The sequence below is a fragment of the Bos indicus genome, chromosome 1 (genome assembly GCF_029378745.1).
Source record: "Bos indicus isolate NIAB-ARS_2022 breed Sahiwal x Tharparkar chromosome 1, NIAB-ARS_B.indTharparkar_mat_pri_1.0, whole genome shotgun sequence".
Lineage (NCBI taxonomy): Eukaryota > Metazoa > Chordata > Mammalia > Artiodactyla > Bovidae > Bos > Bos indicus.
Window position 1 is genome coordinate 73,502,092 of NC_091760.1, and position 21,417 is coordinate 73,523,508.

General features: G+C 40.7%; 1 protein-coding gene across 1 annotated transcript in view; it reads left to right on the plus strand.

The window, feature by feature from the left end:
* LSG1 (large 60S subunit nuclear export GTPase 1) overlaps nt 1–21,417 on the plus strand; it is a 22,623-nt gene continuing 1,206 nt past the window's right edge. The window contains exons 1-13 of the mRNA XM_070789615.1: nt 1–191; nt 1,601–1,727; nt 2,894–3,014; nt 3,194–3,280; nt 3,782–3,868; nt 8,070–8,130; nt 9,294–9,470; nt 14,404–14,799; nt 15,243–15,344; nt 15,491–15,643; nt 16,082–16,196; nt 18,390–18,469; nt 20,445–20,618. Of these exons, the coding sequence (XP_070645716.1) occupies nt 93–191; nt 1,601–1,727; nt 2,894–3,014; nt 3,194–3,280; nt 3,782–3,868; nt 8,070–8,130; nt 9,294–9,470; nt 14,404–14,799; nt 15,243–15,344; nt 15,491–15,643; nt 16,082–16,196; nt 18,390–18,469; nt 20,445–20,618 (1,779 nt within the window). The 5' untranslated portion in view covers nt 1–92. The remainder of the gene's footprint in view (nt 192–1,600; nt 1,728–2,893; nt 3,015–3,193; nt 3,281–3,781; nt 3,869–8,069; nt 8,131–9,293; nt 9,471–14,403; nt 14,800–15,242; nt 15,345–15,490; nt 15,644–16,081; nt 16,197–18,389; nt 18,470–20,444; nt 20,619–21,417) is intronic.

Here is a 21,417-nt window from a genome sequence, read left to right on the forward strand (position 1 = left end):
TCTACACGTCACTTCCGGAGATCGCGCTCCTGAATACCCAGCAAACTGGTGTGACTCTAACTTGCTGCTTTTCGTTCGTCTTCTGGACAAGCATGGGACGGAGAAGAGCGCCAGAGGGTGGAACCCTTGGCCGGGCTCTTATCCGCCAGCAAGTTCAACGGAGCCGTAGCCACCGCCACACTGACTCCTGGGTAAAAACGTCTTTCTCAGCCTTTCTGCCTAGTTGTGAGTCTGAACGCTGCGAAATTTACGGTCAAGGTTCTCAGGGAAATATTCAAAGGAAATGATGCCAAAATAGGGTTTCTAGGGATGAATACAGTTGCGCCCCGGTAACGGCGGGGATCCGTTCTAGGCCCACCCCCAGCCCCTCTGGGATACTGAAATGCGCAAATGCTCAAGACCGTTAGAATCGACCAGACGGATAAACAGGCCCTCCTAGCAAGACACAGGGCCCATAGGTGGAGGCTAATGTGATGAGGTCGGAGTGAGATCTTGAAAACCAGGGCAGAAACCAGGGCAAAAGTTTGATATTTATCCTGTAGGCCGTGGAAGCATTTGGAAGTTTCCTCACAGGAATGACGCAAAAACTACTTCTTGTTGTATTCATTTTTCTAAAGAATTGATCCTCCAAGAGCCGCTGGTTGGTAGCAGAAGTACAAAATAACTCAGATTCGTGCTTCACTTTTTTTTTATTCCCTAGTGGTATTACTCAGAACTGGGCAGCATTTCTCCAAAGTTTGGCGGGCCTAGTAGCTTCCTGGGCCTGGAAACGGTCATAGCTTTAGGATCCTTGAAGAGCGGATGAAGTGGTTTGATTGATTTGTAATTGTCATTTTGACATTCATTCCTCGAAGTGTTAGAATTCACAAAGTTCTCAGCAAAGAACTGGATTCTAATCCTTACCCTGATTTTTGCTGATTCTGGGGCCTTTGGGCAAACCACCTAGCCTTTTAACCTTCAGTTTTTTTTCATTTATTTGTACCTGTACAGAGCATGTAGCTTAGGATGATGTTTATCTTATCAAACTGAGGTGTGTCTGGAATCAGAACAGTGAGTGGCAACTAGCCAAGCCTTTCACCCCACAGAATAAAACTCAAGAAAATACCACGTTGTGTGGAATGTAATAAAGGTAACTTTCAGGATTCTTTTGTTTTCACTTCACTATACTGAATGGTACACAGCATCTCACAGTATCTCACAGCATTTAAGTCACTATCCGAAGTGTATTGCTTACTGTGGGTGTCTGTCTAAAAAAGTTGACCAACAGTGGCTGCCAGAACCAGAGTATATGGTTTATGGATTTATAAACCACATATTAGCTCTGCCACTTATTAGCTTATGACTATAGGCAATTTATTCTCTCCAGTTTAATCCTGATGGAGACATGAAGTTTATTTCAAAAGATTTTGAAAATTAAACAAGAAAGTAAAAGGAAAATAACTATTACGAGGTAAGAAAGTACCCATTTAAATGTTAACTGTTACTAGTGTTGACTAAAAGAGCTAACACCACCCTCAAGGCCATAGAATGGTTTTTTGAGAACATAGCGTTTATTTGGATGTGAAGAGCAGAAGAAAGCAGCTGTATGTTTTACTCATAGCTACACACAAGTGAGCTCAACGATGGCTATGATTGGGGTCGACTTAATCTTCAGTCCGTGACTGAACAGAGTTCCCTGGATGACTTCCTTGCCACTGCAGAACTTGCAGGAACAGAGTTTGTAGCTGGTAAGTTGTTGCTGAGTGCCTCCAACACGTTTCTGTCTTTGCTGACTAGATACAAGTAAGTCTACTTGGGGGTGTTTTGCCAATCTTCCTAAAGTCATAGGGAGCTGTTTTTAACCCAAAGGCAGATATCCCAGGAGCAGTGTGGAAGGGTCAGTTGAATTCAACAGGGAAGTTCAAAATGTGCCACGGTTTTAAAATTAAGCTCTAAAAAGTATCTGTGGTTATCTGTCATGTCAAATTCGAGAAACTCAGTCTCTCATCAGGGAAGAGACCAGTTAACATCATGGTGAGTAAGTTCCCATATTAAGTGGGAACATTGGGTAGGAGGTCACCATTGGAAGGAGAAATTAATGTTAAAAAATGATCAAGCATGGGGTTAGAGGGGTGTGTGTTCTGACTGGTGGTTGAGGATGACATGATGAGAATGGTGACTGGACCGTCCAGTATTGATGGTCACATGAGGGTAGTGGATTGCCGTCTTTGCCTAAAGATCAAGAAAACCATTGCTGAAGATGACCTGTTATCCTTGAATAGGACCTCCTCTCAGCATTTGGGTAAGAAGCATAGCTGGCTCCCAAGTGCTTATCTCACTGGAGTCACCTGCCTCGGAGACTAGGTGGCTGTGTGGAGAGGTGCAGTAGAGAGGCCTGGAGCAGCTTCAGGGGATAAAGCCTAGAGCAGAAGCCTCTGGTTTATACATACACTGGGTGTTTTTTTATTCCTTTAAATTCTTGTACAGCTTAATTGTGAATGTTTATAAATGTTTTATGTAAATTCTAGCTTTGTAGTAGCTCACCAGTTTGACTGGAGTGCGTCTCCTTGCTGAACTTTGCTTTTCCCCTCAGTCCCTTTGGCTTATAATTATTCTCCATGGGTACAATGAGGAGATTGGTTGTAATGAATATTTTCAATTGCTTCCCATTTCTATTGTTTCTGGTTCCAAGAAATGCATTTAGCATATGGAGTTTTATAAAAATCAGTACTGGAAAAAGTGGTTGACCTTTTGAAACATTTAGTAAAGATCTTTTCCTTTTTTTTAGGTTAGGGAAATCTATGTAGATCAAGAAAGCTTAAATTCTGTTTTAGGTGCTCATATTTTTAGTGTTCTAAGTAATGAATTCACCGCCTCTTAAATAGCAGTACTTTTTTTTCCCCCCTATGGACAGAGAAGCTTAATATTAAATTTGTGCCTCCTGAGGCTAGAACTGGACTACTATCTTTTGAGGAGAACCAGAGAATTAAGAAACTCCATGAAGAAAACAAACAGTTCCTGTGTATACCAAGGAGGTGAGTTGAGTAAAAATGTATATCAAAAGGCATAACAAATCCACTAAATGTAAAATTTTTTATTTGGTGTTCACTTTTTTCTGCTTTCTTTTCTCAACTGCCATTATTAAATCCAGTTATCCTATTCTGTTTTGGTAACTCATGTGGATTTTTTTTTTTTTTTTTTATGATTGTTTCAGACCAAAGTGGGACCAAAAAACTAGCCCAGAAGAACTCAAACAAGCAGAGAAAGATAACTTTCTAGAATGGAGACGTCAGCTTGTCTGGTGAGTGTTCACCTCCGTGAAGAATTTTCTTGAAATTTTAAGTTAGGCATGTTGGTGTCCTTGCATTGCTGTTTGCATTTTTAAGGCTTTGTTCTTTTAAAGAGAAATGGTAGATTTCATCTTATAAGTGCAAATTAGTGTGTGTGTGCAAGCCACATTGCTTTGTGCATGTGTTTCCTTGCACAAAGGTTGTGAGTTCATCGCTGCATTCCTGGCCTTTTCTCCTTTTCATATCCTTCTCCCGCCATTTGTCACTCTGGAGTTGATCACCGCTCCCTGGAGCCTTCTTGCAGTGTGATGGATAAACCTCTAGGACTTAAAAGCTTGAGTAGAAAATTTAAATTTGATTTACATATTAACTCAACAGAAAGGATATAAAAATCATTTGACAATTAATATTTGCATGCTTATTTTTTAATGCAATGAATTTGAGTATTTATATCACTTGAAACCTAACTATCAAAATCTAGCAGAAAGATAAACTTCTCATTCTAAAACCAGGTTGGAAGAGGAACAAAACCTGATATTGACACCATTTGAAAGAAATTTGGACTTTTGGCGCCAACTCTGGAGGGTGATTGAGAGAAGGTAGATTACCGTTTTCTTCTGGTGTAAGAAGGATGTGGTGATGGTGTTATGTTAGATTTGCATGTTATATATGTTTGTGAGCCCAGAGAGGGGTTAAGGGAACAGGATCAAGCTATACAAAGGGCTACTGAGAATTATTATAAAAACTGAAACTGTGATCCTACATTTCTTTTAAAATATGGGGGGGGGGGGGTTGTTATTAATAAAACACATCGATAAACTTAATGATTGTTTTCTGTAAGATGAGTTGTGAACCATCTATAGTTATTTCAGCAAACGTATACGAATTCATACTAGTAACATGGAAAATACAGATGTGAAAAAGGATTGGTGTCTGCTTGCAGAGAGCAAATGTGTTTTGGGGAGGGGTCAAACACCAGGGACACACAGATAGATGAAATGCAATCCTTGCACTAAGTTGACGAAATACTAGTAAAATACAAGATGAAGTGTGAGTCCTGCTGTGTTACAGATGAAGGATCACGGGCCAAGTCAGAGCTGAAGGAACAGTTAGTAGTATTGGGGGAATTTAGGAGTGATTTGTTTCAACTGGGATTTGAAAATAAGAGAATGACTTTGGTAAGTTGAGAATGGGAGATTTTTCGATCATTGCCATATCCTGATAGTTAGAAATTGATGAATCAGCTTTCTTCAATCTCATTCTTTGTTATTGCTAAAGGGTTTTTATTTTTGTCAAAAGAGTGTATGAGTTATTTATAAGGACCCCTTAAATTAACCTTATATTTGAAATGATGCTTTTAACAATAAGCCTTCGGGGAGCAGGGGTGTGTGTGTTTAATCTATAAAATATACCCAGTAAGAACGTTAGGAAACAGGATGCTTTCACTGGGATTCTTGGGAAAGAATATTAGCATATTTAGCATTATTACGAAGAAGAAGGGCTTGGATTAAATTTGTAAAAGTCACTTACATTTCTTTTTAGGGTGATGAAAATGCTCTGGAATTAGTGGTGATAGTTATACAACTTTGTGGCTGTATTAAAAACCACTAAATTGTATACTTTTAAAAGGATGAATTTTATGATAACACAAATTATCTCTTTTTCTTAAAAGTCATTTACATGCCTCCAGCCCATCTTGCTCCCTTGGGTAGAGAGGGTCATTGGGCTGGGATGTGAGGAGGTGAAAATATTAAGGCAAATCTCCAAGCCTAAAGGAAGGGGATGCTATGCTAAGTCACTTCAGTCGTGTCCGACTCTGTGTGACCCCATAGATGGCAGCCCACCAGGCTTCCCCGTTCCTGAGATTCTCCAGGCAAGAACACTGGAGTGAGTTGCCATTTCCTTCTCCAATGCATGAAAGTGAAAAGAGAAAGTGAAGTCGCTCAGTCATGTCCGACCTTCAGCGACCCCATGGACTGCAGCCTTCCAGGCTCCTCCATCCATGGGATTTTCCAGGCAAGAGTACTGGAGTGGGGTGCCATTGCCTTCTCCGGAAGGAAGGGGAAGGTTGCTGCTAATTGCCAGGCTCCATGCAGACCTTAGATTGACCTAGGTTTGAATGGGGCTTAGGAAGACCCATTATGGTTCTTTTGGGGACTGACGTGGACTGATGTCTCCTTCATGCAGTTAGGATGTATATTGCTGAAAATGCGCTTTTTTTTTTCCAAAGAGGATTGATAACAGTGTGAAATATTGAAACTTCTACCTTGAGGGAATGCCCCCATCTGCACACTCTTAGTTTATTTTTTAATTCTAGATTTTCTCCTATTTCATATATTGTCTGTCTTTTTCCATATTTCTTTTTTTCCCTGTTTATTCTGGTTTCTGACTTGTGTAAGAGGCTTTCCACAGATATCAAGTGATGTTTGCCATCTGTTCATATTTAAGAAAACAAAGTGTTACAAAGCTGATTGACGAACTTCTGTTTGGGTGATTTTGCCACCAGGTGAACTTCTCTGTGTGGTGACTGAGCAGAGATCAATTTTATTTGGTTGGGATACCCTAAGATGTTCGTATCTAGGGTGTTTTCCCTAGGATCAGTCAGTTTCTTAAAGAGAAGCACTTTCGTCTGCCAGGAACGGGGTAAAGGTGATGATATACTACACGGGGACTGGGCCTTTGCACCATTTGGGGTATATGTCGACTGACGTTAATCCTCCTCTTCAGTATGGCATTTCTTTCCCACCTTCTCCTATGCTTGAGGTCTTAGTTCTGGAGCCTCTCAGGTTCATCTTCTCCACAATAAAGCCTGGCTTCTGCCATTGGGATAGAGGGCTGAGGGGCTATGGGGTGAAGTGTGGCCGCCTGGCTGAATGGAACAAGGGAATGGACCTAATCCCTCCCTGTTCAGAGTGATTTTAGCCCCACACCTTGCCCTTGTCTCAAAAGCTGCATCTGATGCTTCTGATCCTGAGCTTTCTCAGAGCTCTGGAGTGTGAACAGGCCTGCTTCTCATTGACTAACTTTCTGAGTTGCTCTTTTTGTCCTAATGAGTTCCAGCCTTTACTTTCATTTTTGTAGGTCTTGAGAGGGAACAATGGTAACCATATGAATTTTTCCATGTTTAACGGGAAGGCCCTTATTTTTTATGCCCCTAAATAAGCTGTTTGTTTCCCCAGAGTAAGCCTGGACCTGTTGAAACTTGTAGCTTCAATTGGATTACGGCATCACTTGTTCTGTTGCTGTATCACATGGAAGTGGATCTGAATTACATAAAAATATCATTAAAGTGACTCCTGCTGTGTCTCTTAACAGGAAATATTTATTGATATGTTCTGTAAAGCGGCAGATGTCTCCTGTTTGATAACAGGCTAGCTATGTCATCTGTTTCTTTAAGTTCAAGAATAGTTATCAGAAAGGATTTGGTGTATGACATTTCATTGAAATGCAGGAAACCGCTGAGGCACGGAGGGCAGAATGCTGCTTCTGGTCAGACAGGGCGTTTCCGTTGCGTTGCATCAAGCCTTTGCAGCACATAACTGGCACTTTGCCCTGCATCTTAATTCAGTACACAAAGCATGCCATCTTAAACTTGTCTTCTTACTGGTGTGTCTAAGCTGGTTATTTTTTCTGCCTGTTTGGCAGGTAGACGTAATGTTTATGGACTTTGGTTCATTAGACTTTGTCCGTTTTTTGCAGTCATTTTTGCATTTACTGTTAAATCCTTACAGTTGGAAAGCAGTAGATATTACCTTAAAGAAGGAAATACTAGGACCCACTTAACTAGAGAACTTTTTAAGCATCTTGTCAGAAATTAGCAAGTCTATGAGTTCCTTTACTCACAAGATTATGCTGGAAATTTATTCTGAAGGAAAATGCAAACCCAGATTTGTCAAAAGCTCTGCCCTGAATGGTAGCCTTGATTTAACACATTTCCTTGGTGTTCAGCATAGTTGCATAGGAGTTACTTGAGGAAGAGTGAACCGGACATGGATTGGGAAGACTATTAGAAGGTGCTGGCACATGCGCAGCTTGTTCCCTCCCAGCTGTGGTCACGGCGTTCTAGCCGCAGAGGCTGAGGGCAGGGAGGATCCTACCGGAGAAGTGCAGTATTAAGTCGTACAGTGCTGGCCTGCTGGTCCCCGCTACCTTTGTGAGAATTCGAGGGACTTGCTGTCTGCACGGAAAGTTTTCACATTGCTCCATCATCTTCTGTGTGATGAAAGGGGTTGGATTCATCATTTCCTGCTTCACCATGGCAACTTCAGTTGATACTTCACTATTTTGAATCTTTACATTTAAGCACATTCTTGAAACTGGTGAATGATGATTTGCTACATGTCAGAAGGGTTTCAATGAGGTTTATAGTGGCAGCTGTGATCAGGTGATGTATCAGGGCTTTTTGAGGCCTTGCTTAACACAAGTGTAGACTGGGTGCTGAGCATACAGTCAACCTCACCTTGGGTTGAAATCTTTGAAATAACTCTTTAATCTTTCCAGGAGAGATGACAAGAAGGTATAGTTAAAATTTTTAGCATATTGAGAGCAGGAAAATGTTACGATTACAGCATGATCTCTGGTCCAGAGTACTTGAGTTCCCTTTCAAGCTCCATCACTTAGTACCTTGTGACTTTGAATAGACCACTTAGCTGTTCCAAGCTTCAGCTTCTTTACATATAAACTGGGGATAATTGTGCCCATTGAAAGTTAACTCTATCAGCGCCTGACATGGAGAATGTCTGCTCTCAATACTGTTTCCTTTCACTTCACAGTGATTGGCGTCTCCCGTTTGTTTTTCAGTGATATCGTGGTCCAGATAGTAGATGCTCGAAATCCGCTCCTGTTTAGGTGTGAGGATTTGGTAAGTAAAACGTGACAAGATTCAAACTTGTCCTTGGAGCAGCAGTGGGAGAACCGTGTCACTGACAGCAGTGGCTCTGGGCCAGCCTTTGCACCCTATCCGGTCCCCCACTCCTTCCAAGGCCAGGAGCTTGCATAGTGGTGCCCTTCAGACAGATGTTTTCTTCAGACAGTTGTTTCCGTCTGCAGGAACGCACAAACACTTGAACTTCCTAGGTTTTAGTTTAGAAGCCACTTTGTTCAGAGGCATTTGCCAATGTTTCTCATTTTTGAAGAGACAGTAAATGAAGTAGCATTTTGCTGAGTTTGGCGTATGCCTAGTCCCTTCATCCCACTAAGCTTTCTCTTCTCACACCATAGTTACTACCTTCTGTGGTATTCTACAAATGATCTAAGTTTGTAAATACTGCAGGGGTCATCATTAAGGTGTGAGGAGCACTAGAAATGAGGTGATACAGGTTTTGAATTAATAAGACTGAACACACATGAAGTATTCCTACTTCTGTTTGAGGACCATAGTAGAACCATTATTTTAAAATCTACTGGTGACTAGCAAAATTCAAAATAAGGAAATCTTATTAATTCAGCTTTCAATATTTTTAGGGTATTTCCTAATGGAAAGCTATGGTTGGGAGTTAATTTAATCACTGGGTCTTATTTTCCTTTTAGACTTCAAAAATATTTTTTGTAATAAAAGGTAAGATTATTATTGGCTGTCATCATTTGGCTTGAAAATAGTTCTTGCTGACTGACAAATCAGCAGTTCTTTATTTTTGCTTAAAAGAAACTGTATAAAGAAATGAGAACAGGGCAGGAAAGCATTTCTTTTTTACCCTTTTGTTTTGTTTTTAATTTAAATTTATTTATTTTAATTAGAGGCTAATTACTTTACAATATTGTTTTGGTTTTGCCATATATCAGCATGTACCCTTTAGTTTTTTATGTGAAGAGTTTGTAAGTGTATGTGACCTAACTTCTTTTCAAAGCCTGCTGAAAGGATCCATAGAATGTACCATGATTAAAAATCTTTTGTATTAGGACTGTTTTAAAACTGGGGACAGTAAGACCTTTTAGTAATAGCTTCTGGGGGAAGGGGGTCTTCAGTATAATTAGCCAAATTTTTCCCCATTTGGAGAAATATCTGAATATCTTTGTCTTGCCTAGGAATGTTATGTGAAAACCATTGATGACAACAAGGAGAATGTTATTCTGATAAATAAGGCAGACTTGTTGACTGCCGAGCAGCGGAGTGCCTGGGCTGAATTTTTCAAAAAAGAAAACGTAAAGGTCATCTTCTGGTCAGCTTTGGCTGAAGCCATTAAGCTGATGGGTAACTCTAAGGTAACTGGGACTTCTTCAGGTTGGACTTCAGGGAGGAAGATTTCGGTTTCTGTTAAGTGCGCTTTGTTTGTTTTTTCTTATTGTTGATTTGTGGGGCTTTATTTATAGTAGGATAGTCAGACATGACTGAGTGACTTCACTTTCACTTTCACTTTCCTGCATTGGAGAAGGAAATGGCACCCCACTCCAGTGTTCTTGCCTGGAGAATCCCAGGGACGGAGAGGCCTGGTGGGCTGCCATCTATGGGGTCGCACAGAGTCGGACACTACTGAAGCGACTTAGCAGCAGCAGCAGTAGGGTAGTATGATGACTTACAGAAAAGTGAGTCGCAAAGTTGCTTTCTCTGAAGACACATAATTGTTTTAAATGTTAGGCAGAAAGTTGTGTAGGACGTTTCCTAATGACTTCACAGTTACTTCTAAGAGCAGTCAAAACCAAAATCCAGATACAGCTGAATGTAGTAACTTCTCTGGACTCAACTAGAATCTCTTTTGATTTTATTTTGAAAACAAAGAAATGAGTTAATACTAAATTAAGATACACCATGTGTTTTAACCCAGTTTTGATAGAAACAGTTTGAGTTATTTTCTAATAAAAATTAATGATAACCAGCTATGGAAAGAACTTAGCAATAACATCTTGGAGCTGAAAGAGACTTAAAGTCGTATCTTTTCCTGTCCACCTCCTTTTGTCTCACCTCTATTTATCAGCCATTGCTGACTAGTTAGTGGCCGGAGCTGGGTGCTCTGAATACACGCCTTCTTGTTGGTGAGCTCACAAATTAGTGAGCTCTACCTCTGTGAAGGACTTCTTCCGTCCACCTCCCTGGCAGACAGTCACATACTGTCTGCAGCCAGACATACCACATGTCTCATTCTTTTTCTCTCCAGGGTGAAAGTTCTTCATCCAGTCCAGTGAGGCTCAGCTCTCCTAACTTTGATCTAAGGCCTCTTACTTTCTCCCGGTGTTCCCTCTTCTGCAGAAGATACATTTTTCTGCTTTGCCGCTCCTTATAGACCTGTCCTCCAGCGCGCTCCTCACGCTGAGGGCCTCTCTGCCTGAGTCAGGAGAGCACCTACAATGGGTGGCCACTGATGAGTATGGTCTTTCAGATGTGGTTTGCCCAGGGCATGTGTTCTTATTTCTTGTAATCAGGATACTCCCAGGAATTCAGAGTTTTTGTTAATTCACCTCCTTTCAAAGGAGCTTATGCTTTTGGCTCATTAAACCTATGAACAACCATATCCCGCAAATATTGGGTTGGCCAAAAAGTTTGTTCTGGTTTTCCCGTACTACCTTAAGGGAAAAATCTGTATGAACTTTTTGACCAACTCAGTATTTAAAAGATAAGATTTTACCAAGCACAGCTCATCAATCTTTACATGTGGGGAAAGTTTTTCACTTTATTTTTAGCTCAGCTTAGGACATGTAACTCCTAAATATTAGTGGTTTGCGGACAAGGTAGAATTCATTTTGGATGTGTCATTTGCTTTTCTCTTCTTCCACCGTTGAATCATCTGCAGATTTTGTGTTGGCCCTTCTGTGTATTCTTAATGTTCATTGATAACGCTGTTGAGTAGTCTGGGGCCGAGGACAGTTCTGTGACCTTTCGTGGACTTAATAAGCACAGGTGTACCAAGCATTTAAGATGTATTTGAAAGGCTATAAAAGTAGTTATTGTGCTATTACTGTTGTTAATAAAAGCTAACCCACAGAAAACCTGTTCTTAGCAGACACTGCTATTCTGAGTACTTTCTGTGTTTTATTTCATCTTCTCCAGAAAGAGTGTAAGTGCTTGTAATCCTTGGGCAATCTGGCTTCATAGGCTGTCCTCTTCACCATGGCTTCTCTTGTTTCAAATCCTTCCTGGAAGTTGGTGTCTAGTTGCAGTGCTGAATAATTATTTATCAATATATCACTCAGCCCTGATACAGCAACCCAGTGGCCCTGTTAAAAATGGGAAAAGGATCAGTTTTACATCTGTGGTATTCCCTGAACTGACAATCGAGGAGTAGATTCCCAAGGGAAACGGAATTTGTTTGCATGATCTGTTCTCAGGGAATCTTTGCTGCCTCCTGTTGCTGACTGTCAGCTAACTTGTGGAATTGTTTCCCTGTCAGACTGGATTACCAGTGCTTGGTTTATGGAAGATATTCTTTCTTCCTTTCTAAAAGTTGAACCCTATTTATTCTTCCTAAGTCTTCTGAAATCTCTGTTCACGATTTTCCAGGTTGTTACCAGCTACTGTTGTGATATCGTATCTAATCACATCTGTCATTTGAATATCAAGCATGAACTTACTAAAAATAGATATTCACTATTTTTTCACCTATCTGAAGTTTGGTTCTTTCTCCATGGTTTTTTGGAGAAGGAAATGGCAACCCACTCCAGTATTCTTGGCTGGAGAATCCTGTGGACAGAGGAGCCTGGTGGGCTGCTGTCCATGGGATCACATGGAGTCAGACACGACTGAAGTGACGTAGCATGCATGCATACATTGGAGAAGGAAATGGCAACCCACTCCAGTATTCTTGCCTGGAGAATCCCAGGGACAGAGGAGCCTGGTGGGCTGCCGTCTCTGGGGTCGCACAGAGTCGGACACGACTGAAGCGACTTAGCAGCAGCAACAGCCATGGTGATTTAACCATTCTTATTTTTTTTTTAATGAGACTTTTTTTTTAATTGAGTACTTTTGTTTTCTCTTGACCATTTGTTAAATTGCACCGTGTTCCCCAAAAGATGGACTTTTCCCTTCTTTCTTTCTTTTTTTTTTTTTGGTGTGTGTGTAGCAGAGTTTTATTAAAGTGAAAAAGGGACAGATAAAGCTTCTGACATAGACATCAGAAGGGGGTGGAGAGTGCCTCACTGGCTAGTCTTAGCAAGGGACCTGTATATACTTTTTCAATTGGTCTCTTCTTTAAATTTTTGATGTAACTACTGCAAAGTCCTTATGTTGCCTTTATCATTTTTCCTGAACCTAAACTGCTTCAAGCCTTAGTTTTCCTAGTACATACCCATGTTCAGTCCACATTCTTGTGTTCTGCCTCTTTCATACTTTTAAATGATTCAGAATAGTACACAGTGACTTCTTGACATTCATTATAGAAATTGCTTCCAATTCCAAGTTTCTTTTTGAGTCACCTGAAATGACAGTGAAATCATACCTCTTCTCCCTGACTTTGTTTCTTCCCTAAAATGTAGGATACCTATTTAACTGAGTTGATCATGCCCTCTCCTGTAGATTATTTGGAAATGATAGGTTTGCATCATTTCTAAATCTAAATCAATTCATCCTTATTGATAAGAATTGGTAATACTGTAAACTGTTGTATTTCTGCTTTATTATCCATAAGAATTCAGAATGATTGTTGTTAAGTTGCTAAGTCATGTCCAATTCTTTGTGGTCTCATGGACTGCACCACACCAGGCTTCCATGTCCTTTACTATCTCCCAGAGTTTGCTCAAATTCATGTCCATTGAGTCGATAATGCCATCCAACCATCTCATCCTCTGTCGTCCCCTTCTCCTGCCTTCTATCTTCCCCAGCATCAAGGCCTTTTCCAGTGTGTCAGTTCTTCATATCAGGTGGCCAAGGTATTGGAGTTTCAGCTTCAGCATCAGTCCTTCCAATGAATATTTAGGACTGATTTCCTTGAGGATTGACTGGTTTGATCTCCTTGCTGTCCAGGGGACTCTCAAGAGTCTTCTCCAACACCACAGTTCAAAAAAGCATCAAGTCTTTGATGTTCAGCCTTCTTTATGGTTTAACTCGCACATCCATACATGACTACTGGAAAAAAAAACCATAGCTTTGACTGTACAGACCTTTGTCGGCAAAGTAATGTCTCTTCTTTTTAATATGCTGTCTAGGTTAGTCATAGCTTTTCTTTCAAGGAGCAAGTATCTTTGAATTTTATGGCTGCAGTCACCGTCCGCAGTTATTTTGGAACCCAAGAAAATAAAGTCTGTCGCTGTTTATATTTTTCCCCATCTATTTGCCATGAAGTGATGGGACCAGATGTCATGATCTTAGTTTTTGAATGTTGAGTTTTAAGCCAGTTTTTTCACTCTTCTCTTTTACTTCTTTTACTTTTACTTCTTCTCATCAAGAAGCTCTTCAGCTCCTCTTCACTTTCTGTGATTAAAGTGGTATCATATGCATATTTGAGGTTGTTATTTCTCCTGGCAAACTTGATTCCAACTTGCAATTCATCCAGAAGGATTAATATACCCATGAATTGTAAATGATTTTTACCATTCTGTTTCCAAAAAAAAAATCATTGTTTGGTGAATAATTTCCATGCACAGCATTGTTTTGTTGCTCTCATGTTTCACACACAGGGACCTGTGCTCCATGGTGCTATGATTTATTAAAGGCAGTTATAAAAGAAGTTTCCTTAACTATGAAAATCCATGTCTTTGAAAATGCAAATATATATATATTATAAATTATACCCATCTTGCTTTGTGCATAGAAGAGAATGTTAACTGTTTTACTGTTAATGAGAATGCTTTTATTTTATTCTACAGTCCATTGCAAAAGTACTGCCAAGGAAATCAGCTTGACACAGACTTTTCTAAATTCTTACTCTCTTTTTAATAGATAAAAGAGTTATCTATTAGGATCAAGGTGTTCAGGGTAGTATGGCCTTAGACAAGAGTTATCTATTAGAAAAATAATAGATGTTATTTGTTCAAAGTTCAAGTAACAAAAATGTGTGATGTGAAGGTCCACCTCTAGAGGGCACCACTGTTGATAGTTCAGTTATATTCTCATGTTATCTCGTCTCCTCCATCTGTCACCTTCCCTCTTCTTCACAATGTTTTTTGTCCTCTGTTCATCTTAGATAACCAACTCTGAGTGTTTTCACCGGAGTGAAAAGTGCAGTTGTTACACACTTCTGAACTTATGTGGTTTCTGTTATTTCATCAGGAAGACGTAAACGGAGACACTGGAGAAGCTATCACAGCCGAGTTTGAAAACTCCAGTTGCGACGAAGCTGAAATTCTACACAAAGAGACTGAACATCTTTCACTTGGTGAAGCTGCCAGTAGTGAAGAAGATGAGAGCGAGTATGAGGACTGTCAGGAGGAGGAGGAGGACTGGCAGACGTGTTTGGAAGACAGCAGCAGCTCTGATGAGGAAGCCTGTGGCCAGGACTGCAAGGAGGGCCATACTGTGGATTCTGAGGCTCAAGGAAGGAACACCCCACAAAAGAGGCAAATACACAATTTTAGTCACTTGGTATCCAAGCAGGAATTGCTGGAGGTCTTTAAGCAGCTGCACTCTGGAAAGAAGGTGAAGGATGGACAACTTACTGTTGGACTGGTAAGATGAGATAGGTCATAAAATTGATTGATGAGGGTCTGTATTCCCACTGCCCTGGAACCCCAGAGACCAGCCAGGCCCTGGTGCCACAGGGAACTGAAGGCTTCTTGTTGCCCGTGGGCGCCGTAGGAGCAGGCCATGTGTGACAGACGAAGCCCAGCTCCAAGAGTGAACTTCTCAAGGCTTAAACTGGTTACACCCCTCTTCGTATTAGTCACCTTCTGCAGTCTCCCAGTTAATCCCTACAGGATTCGTGACTTACAAGATATACCAGAATGCAAACTTTTAAGGTTGTCTTCTGCCCTCTGATCCAGTGTTCTTTCCTTTAGGTAGGGTAGGCTTTTGGCATCCTGTGATGCAGGCTTTTTAGATAGGGTAGGCTTTTGGCATCCTGTGAAGATTGCCAACTTTTACTGTAGACATTCTGTCTGACTCCCTTCTAGGTGGGCTATCCAAACGTTGGTAAGAGTTCAACAATCAACACCATCCTAGGCAACAAGAAGGTATCTGTGTCTGCTACGCCCGGCCACACCAAGCATTTTCAGGTATTTCCACAGCATCAGCCTCTGCATTTACTCCTCAGACAGTTCCTCCCTCTGAGTATTTTCTGGAGTTCTTTGCCGCTCGTGTGCTGCTCTTCTTCCCCTTCCTGTGCCGTGTGCCCAGCCTAACCCCCTTACTTGTCCTTCAGACTCTCTATGTAGAACCCGGCCTCTGCCTGTGTGACTGCCCAGGCCTGGTGATGCCCTCCTTTGTCTCTACCAAAGCCGAGATGATTTGCAGTGGAATCCTCCCGATTGACCAGATGAGAGACCATGTCCCACCTGTATCACTAATATCCTTGGTGCTGTGCCAAAATTGTGGTTGTTCTGTGTATATTGGAGCTTCAGAAAAATCTGGGTAATTAAACAGGGGAGGTAAAAATCATCCCTCCTTACATAATTGTAAGGATTAGAAACAAAGATTGTGTGACTTATCTCTGAATTAGGATTATCTCACAAATCTGTAATGTATTTAGGTAAAAATTTGTCATCTTGAAGTCTGTTTCAGAGATAATATTTTTAAAGGATACATTTGGAGGTGCATACATTTGGTGCATAAGGCTTTTTTTAAAAGAAGGACTGAAAGTCTTTTAAAATTAAGAATAATCATACTTCTTAGGAGAGGTGGAAAGTTTTTTGTCACCATGGTGCTGAAATACATGTTCTTAGAAGATGCCATGGGGAGGAGGAGGAGGGTCAGTTCAGAGAAGTAGATTCCTTGACAAGCTTATGTTTGCCAGAATATTCCAAGACATGTTTTAGAAGCTACATATGGCATTGACATCATAAAGCCTAGAGAGGATGAAGATCCCCGGCGACCTCCAACATCAGAAGAACTGCTGACAGCTTATGGATGTGAGTGGTGGTTTATTTTAAAATGTGAACAAAAAATAACAATATAATTACTGATAGAAGTACCCTGCAAAGATACAAATTCAGAATTTTCCCTTAGCATTTTGTCATCTTTCAGGGTTGATACTTCTGTGGTCCTGTTGGTCTTTCCTGCGGAGTAGCCTCCAGGTAGCTGACTTGGTAGTGGTTTGGGGGTCTGGCAGTAAAGGAGTGGGAGCCAGCTGCTGCCTGAGTGGTATTTTATTCCATGTTAGGTGCTTTTTAGAGTTAGAGAAGGAGGTGTGCTATATTCCTTGCCTCTTCCCCAGGCTTTAATCGTAGAAATCAGTGCCTGGGAGACGTGTCTTCCCAGGCTTTGGTGGTTTCAGGCCCTTTCCGGTAGGAGGCCTTGGACCCAAGTGTAGACGTAGGGGTTCTGACCTGAGGCTCTGTTGGCTTTTCTTCATGGGAGCTCCATGTAGAAACTTCCCAGGTGGTGGTAGTGGTAAAGAACCTGCCTGCCAGTGCAAAAGACATGAGAGATGAGGATTCAGTCCCTCGGTTGGGAAGATCCCCTGGAGGCAGGCATGGCAACCCACTCCAGTATTCTTGCCTGGAGAATCTCATGGACAGAGGAGCCCAGCAGGTTGTAGTCCATAGAGTTGCACAGAGTCAGACACGACTGAAGCAACTTAGCATACACACACGTGAGAATTATCTTTGTCATTTCTCCAATTGACTGTGATTTACTTATCTTAAACACAAACTTTAATCTGGAGAGACCTGTATCTACCTAAAGAAATACCAGTGTTAAAAAGTTTCCATGTATATGTATCTTGCCTTTCAAGAAATTGCCCTCAGCCAGGAAAGAGTTCAGGTTATTTGAGTGTTTCCTGGCAGAGAAAGGTGATTTGATATAAACCACAGTTAAATCAGACCTTGAATTTTTGCCTTAGTTGAGATATTTTAAAGAGGATGGATACTAAGCACTTGTGGTAAGACTAGTATAGTCACAAAATCATAGGACAAGAAGGGGTCTTAAAGATTTCCCCATCTCTCCTCTCCCTTTCCTTACAACAAGTAATCTGAACTCTGAGCATGAAATAACTTGCCTAAGGTGGTGTCTGGTCAGTGGCATAGCCTCAGTGAGAACCTAGGTTTCTTTCCTAATCCATCTCTCCCTTGTGCTGGCCTGAAAGATGGGGAAAAGTAGACTTTGTATCAGACTTTCCATCTGGTTTGATATCCAGATAAAACTGAAAGTAATATGAGTCTTTTCAAATTTTTCATCTAATTCTCTCTGGTAAATCAAAAAGTGAGGACAAAGCCAATTTGTAAAAACACATGCCTAAACATTCTTAAAATACTAGTACAATCCATCATCTGTCCATGTATTTGTTAACCATTTTATCTTCTAAGCATCACTTTTTTCTATGCATCATTTGTGTCTTAATGATTTGTAGCAATTCTTTGCCACCTATGTTTCAAATGTTTTTCTTGATGTATATTTTCTTTAGCCCCATAGAAGTCAGTTTTGTTCGGTTTTTAGTTTTGTTGGGTTTGGTGTTTTACTTGGGAAAAGCTGTTTTCCTATCATTTTTTTTTTAATTTTTAGATTTTCATCCTCCTTCAAAGGTATCTTTGTGTATAGTTGTGTAACTGCTTTCTTCTAAACTAAAGGACCCAACAACATAGGGCTAGTAGGAGGAGCTGGGTTTTGAACCTGTCAGCTAAAGCCTGTGTTATTATCAGCTCTGCTCTGTTGCTCCCTTCTAATTGGATTAGTATTAAAGGGATCTTTGTTGTATGTTTGGGAAACTGAAAAAAGTGTAGGTATGTCATTAAATAAGAAAACTTGATCTGTTGCTTTTGGTTTTGCTGATAATGACAATGTAGCATTCTACAAGTAGCCTCCTTGGATCAGTGTTTAAAATCAAAGAGATGAAAGAAATAACTAGAGTAGAGAGAGACTGAACGTGTCCGTCACAACATGTTGCTAGGCGTTTGTCAAAAGATCAGATGCACCAGTATAGTCGGTCCTGGATTGTCAGATTTGTAATGCTAACCAAAATATTTTCTACATTGTTAATTGATTTTTTTTAAGGTAGCATAAGAATGCAGTGTAGTTATAGAAAAGGCTAGATTTCCATTAACCTCAAGTTTCTTTATTACAGTGTCTTCTAACTTAGGTTTTACAAAATTCATTTCCCCTCATAGGTATGCGAGGATTCATGACAGCACATGGACAGCCAGACCAGCCTCGATCTGCACGCTACATCCTGAAGGATTATGTCAATGTAAGTGAACCCTGCCTCTTGTTCCTCTCCAATAAGTAAGTAGGTCTTCTTCCATTGCCTGTGTTTAGGGTAATGGCAACCAGCTGGGTTATAAAAGAGATATTTTCTTGTTGATACTGTTTTATAACTGGAATTATACTCTTGATCCAGGGGAGCCAGCATCATATAAAACATAGAAAGGACTGACATGATATGAAATAGATGAACATCTCTGAATATCTGTTATCAGTAAAGATGATAAAGTATGTAAGTCTGTGAGCTATTATTTTCCTGTTACAGTGAGGACATAGTAAGTTTTGGGTTTTTCTCATCAGCAAAATAGGAGTTCATAGTACCTATCTCATGAGATTATTATGGGAAATAAATGAGAATGGTGATATGAGTTGGACACAGACACCCCCATATACACAAACACCACTTAGCTCAGTGCCTCGTGTAAAGTTAGCCCCGGTAGTTTTTATTAACAGTAGTAGTAAGCTACTTCTTTCCACAAAAAGTATTCCAGGAGGCTCATAATAATTGGCTGTGAGGATGTCGCTTTATTCCCTCCTCTTCTCAGTGTGTCATCAGTGGGGCTTTGGGGCACAGAAGTGAAAGAGGACAGCTGTGTTCTTTTTTTTCTTAATTTAGGAAGAAAATAGTTAATAGAACACTTGTATGGATGAATTATTTATTAATTATTCTTTGCCATCTGTCAATCTGTGAAGGATGGGTGGTGGTTGTGTTCAGTCGCTCAGTTGTGTCTGACTCTTTGCAACGCCATGGACTGCAGCGTGCCAGGCTTCCCTGTACTTCACCATCTCCTGGAGTTTGCTCAAACTCATGTCCATTGAGTCTCTGATGCTGTCCAACCATCTCATCCTCTTTCACCCCCTTTCCCAGCATCAGGGTCTTTTCCAATGAGTCAGTTCTTTACATCAGGTGACCAAAGTATTGGAGCTTCAACTCCAGCACAGTCCTTCCAATGAATATTCAGGGTTGGTTTCCTTAAGGATTGACTGATTTGATCTCCCTGCTGTCCAAGGGACTCTTCAAGAGTCTTCTCTAGCATTACAGTTTGGAAGTATCAGTTCTTCAAAGCTCAGCCTTCTTTGTGATCCAACTCTCACACCCATAACCTGACTTCTGGAAAAACCATAGCTTTGACTAGATGGACCTTTGTTGGCAAAGTGATGTCTGCTTTTTAATATGCTGTCTAGGTAGAGGATGGGGGAAATGAGTTAAAACACAGCACAGTCTTTAGAGAACACATGGTAGGAAGAGGAAACTTGGCGCCCAGCGAACGACAGCATTAGGCCCAGAGTCCCCATTAGTGCAGCCACACTGTCCAACTGCATCCTGGCTTTTGTTTCGGAAAATACATCAAGTATAGGGCTTCCCTGATGACTCAGTCAGGGAAGAATCCACCTACGGTGCAGGAGACTGCCTGCAAAGCAGGAGACGTGGTTCAATCCCTGGGTCAGCAGATTGCCCTGGAGAAGGAAATGGCAACCCACTCCAGTATTCTTGCCTAGGAAATCCCCTGGACAGAGGATTCTGGTGGGCTACAGTCCATGGGGATGCAGAGAGTTGTTCACGACGGAGTGACTAAACCCCCAACTACCACATTAAGTTTTGGATTGGCCAAAAAGTTTGTTCAGGTTTTTACATAAGATGTTACAGAAAAACCCCAAACAACTTTTTGGCCAACCCAATATAATCACGTACTTGTACTGAGGAGTACATTAAAGAAGATAAAGAGGGGCACAGAGAAGAAAGGTTACATTCTGAGTTAGGACTATGGAAGGAGTGAGGCCTCTAGAACACTAAGGATCGTCTTCTGGGTGTTAGGACTGTCTGGTTGCAGTGACCAGAACCCATCTCGGCTGTCAAAAGAACGAAAGTTCCATCAGTGTGCCCTGGGGAGAGGCCACCTCTGTGAACTTCACACAGGTGCTCTGAGGGTGTGCTGTTACCACACGTGTTATCTCTGCAGGGTAAACTCCTGTACTGTCATCCTCCTCCTGGCAGAGATCCTGTGACCTTTCAGTACCAACACCAGCGACTCCTGGAGAAAAAAGTGAATAGTGGGGAAATAAAACTGCAGGTGGTTAGAAATAAAAAGGTATATCAGATTGAAAATGTAGTGGACAAAGCTTTTTTCCATCAGGTGAGTTTTAAGTTTTTTTTTTTTTAACTTCTGATCCAATACACTTTATTGAAACAGCTTTATTTAGTAACAGCTTTATTGAAATGTCATTCGCATATCATTGAATTCACCCTATTAAAATACATGATTTAATAGTTTATGGTATATTCACAGAGTTGTGTTAACCATCACCACCATCTAATTTTAGAACATTTTATTATAGAACTCCTTCACTCCAGAAGGAGACCTTGTACCCATTAACATTCACTCCCCATTCCCCACTTCCACTAGCCACTTCCAACCAGTCATCCACTTTCTCTATAAATAGATTGTTCTGGACATTAGATATAAATGGTATCATATACTGTATGATCATTTGTGGCTGGCTTCTTTAGCAAAGCCTAACAGCTTCAGGGTTCATTCACGTATCCGTACTTCTTTTGCTTTTTATTGCCAAATAATATTCCATTAAATGGAATATACCACATTTTGTTTATTCGTTTGTCAGTTGATGGATATTTGGGTTGTTTCCACTTTTTGTATATTATAAATACAGCTGCTGTGTACATTCACGTGAAGGTTTTTCTGTTTACATGTATTTCATTTCTCTTGGGTGTATACTTTGGAGTAAGATTACTGGGTCATTGGAATTGCTCTATATTTAACCTTCTGAGTAGCTGCCAGACTATCTTCCAAAGTGGCTACACCATTATACATTCCCACCAGCAATGTATGAGGGTTCTAATACCTCCACATCCTTGCCAGACTACAGAAAGGTAATGATATTTAAGCTAGGCTTTGAGAAACAAATAAAAATGTG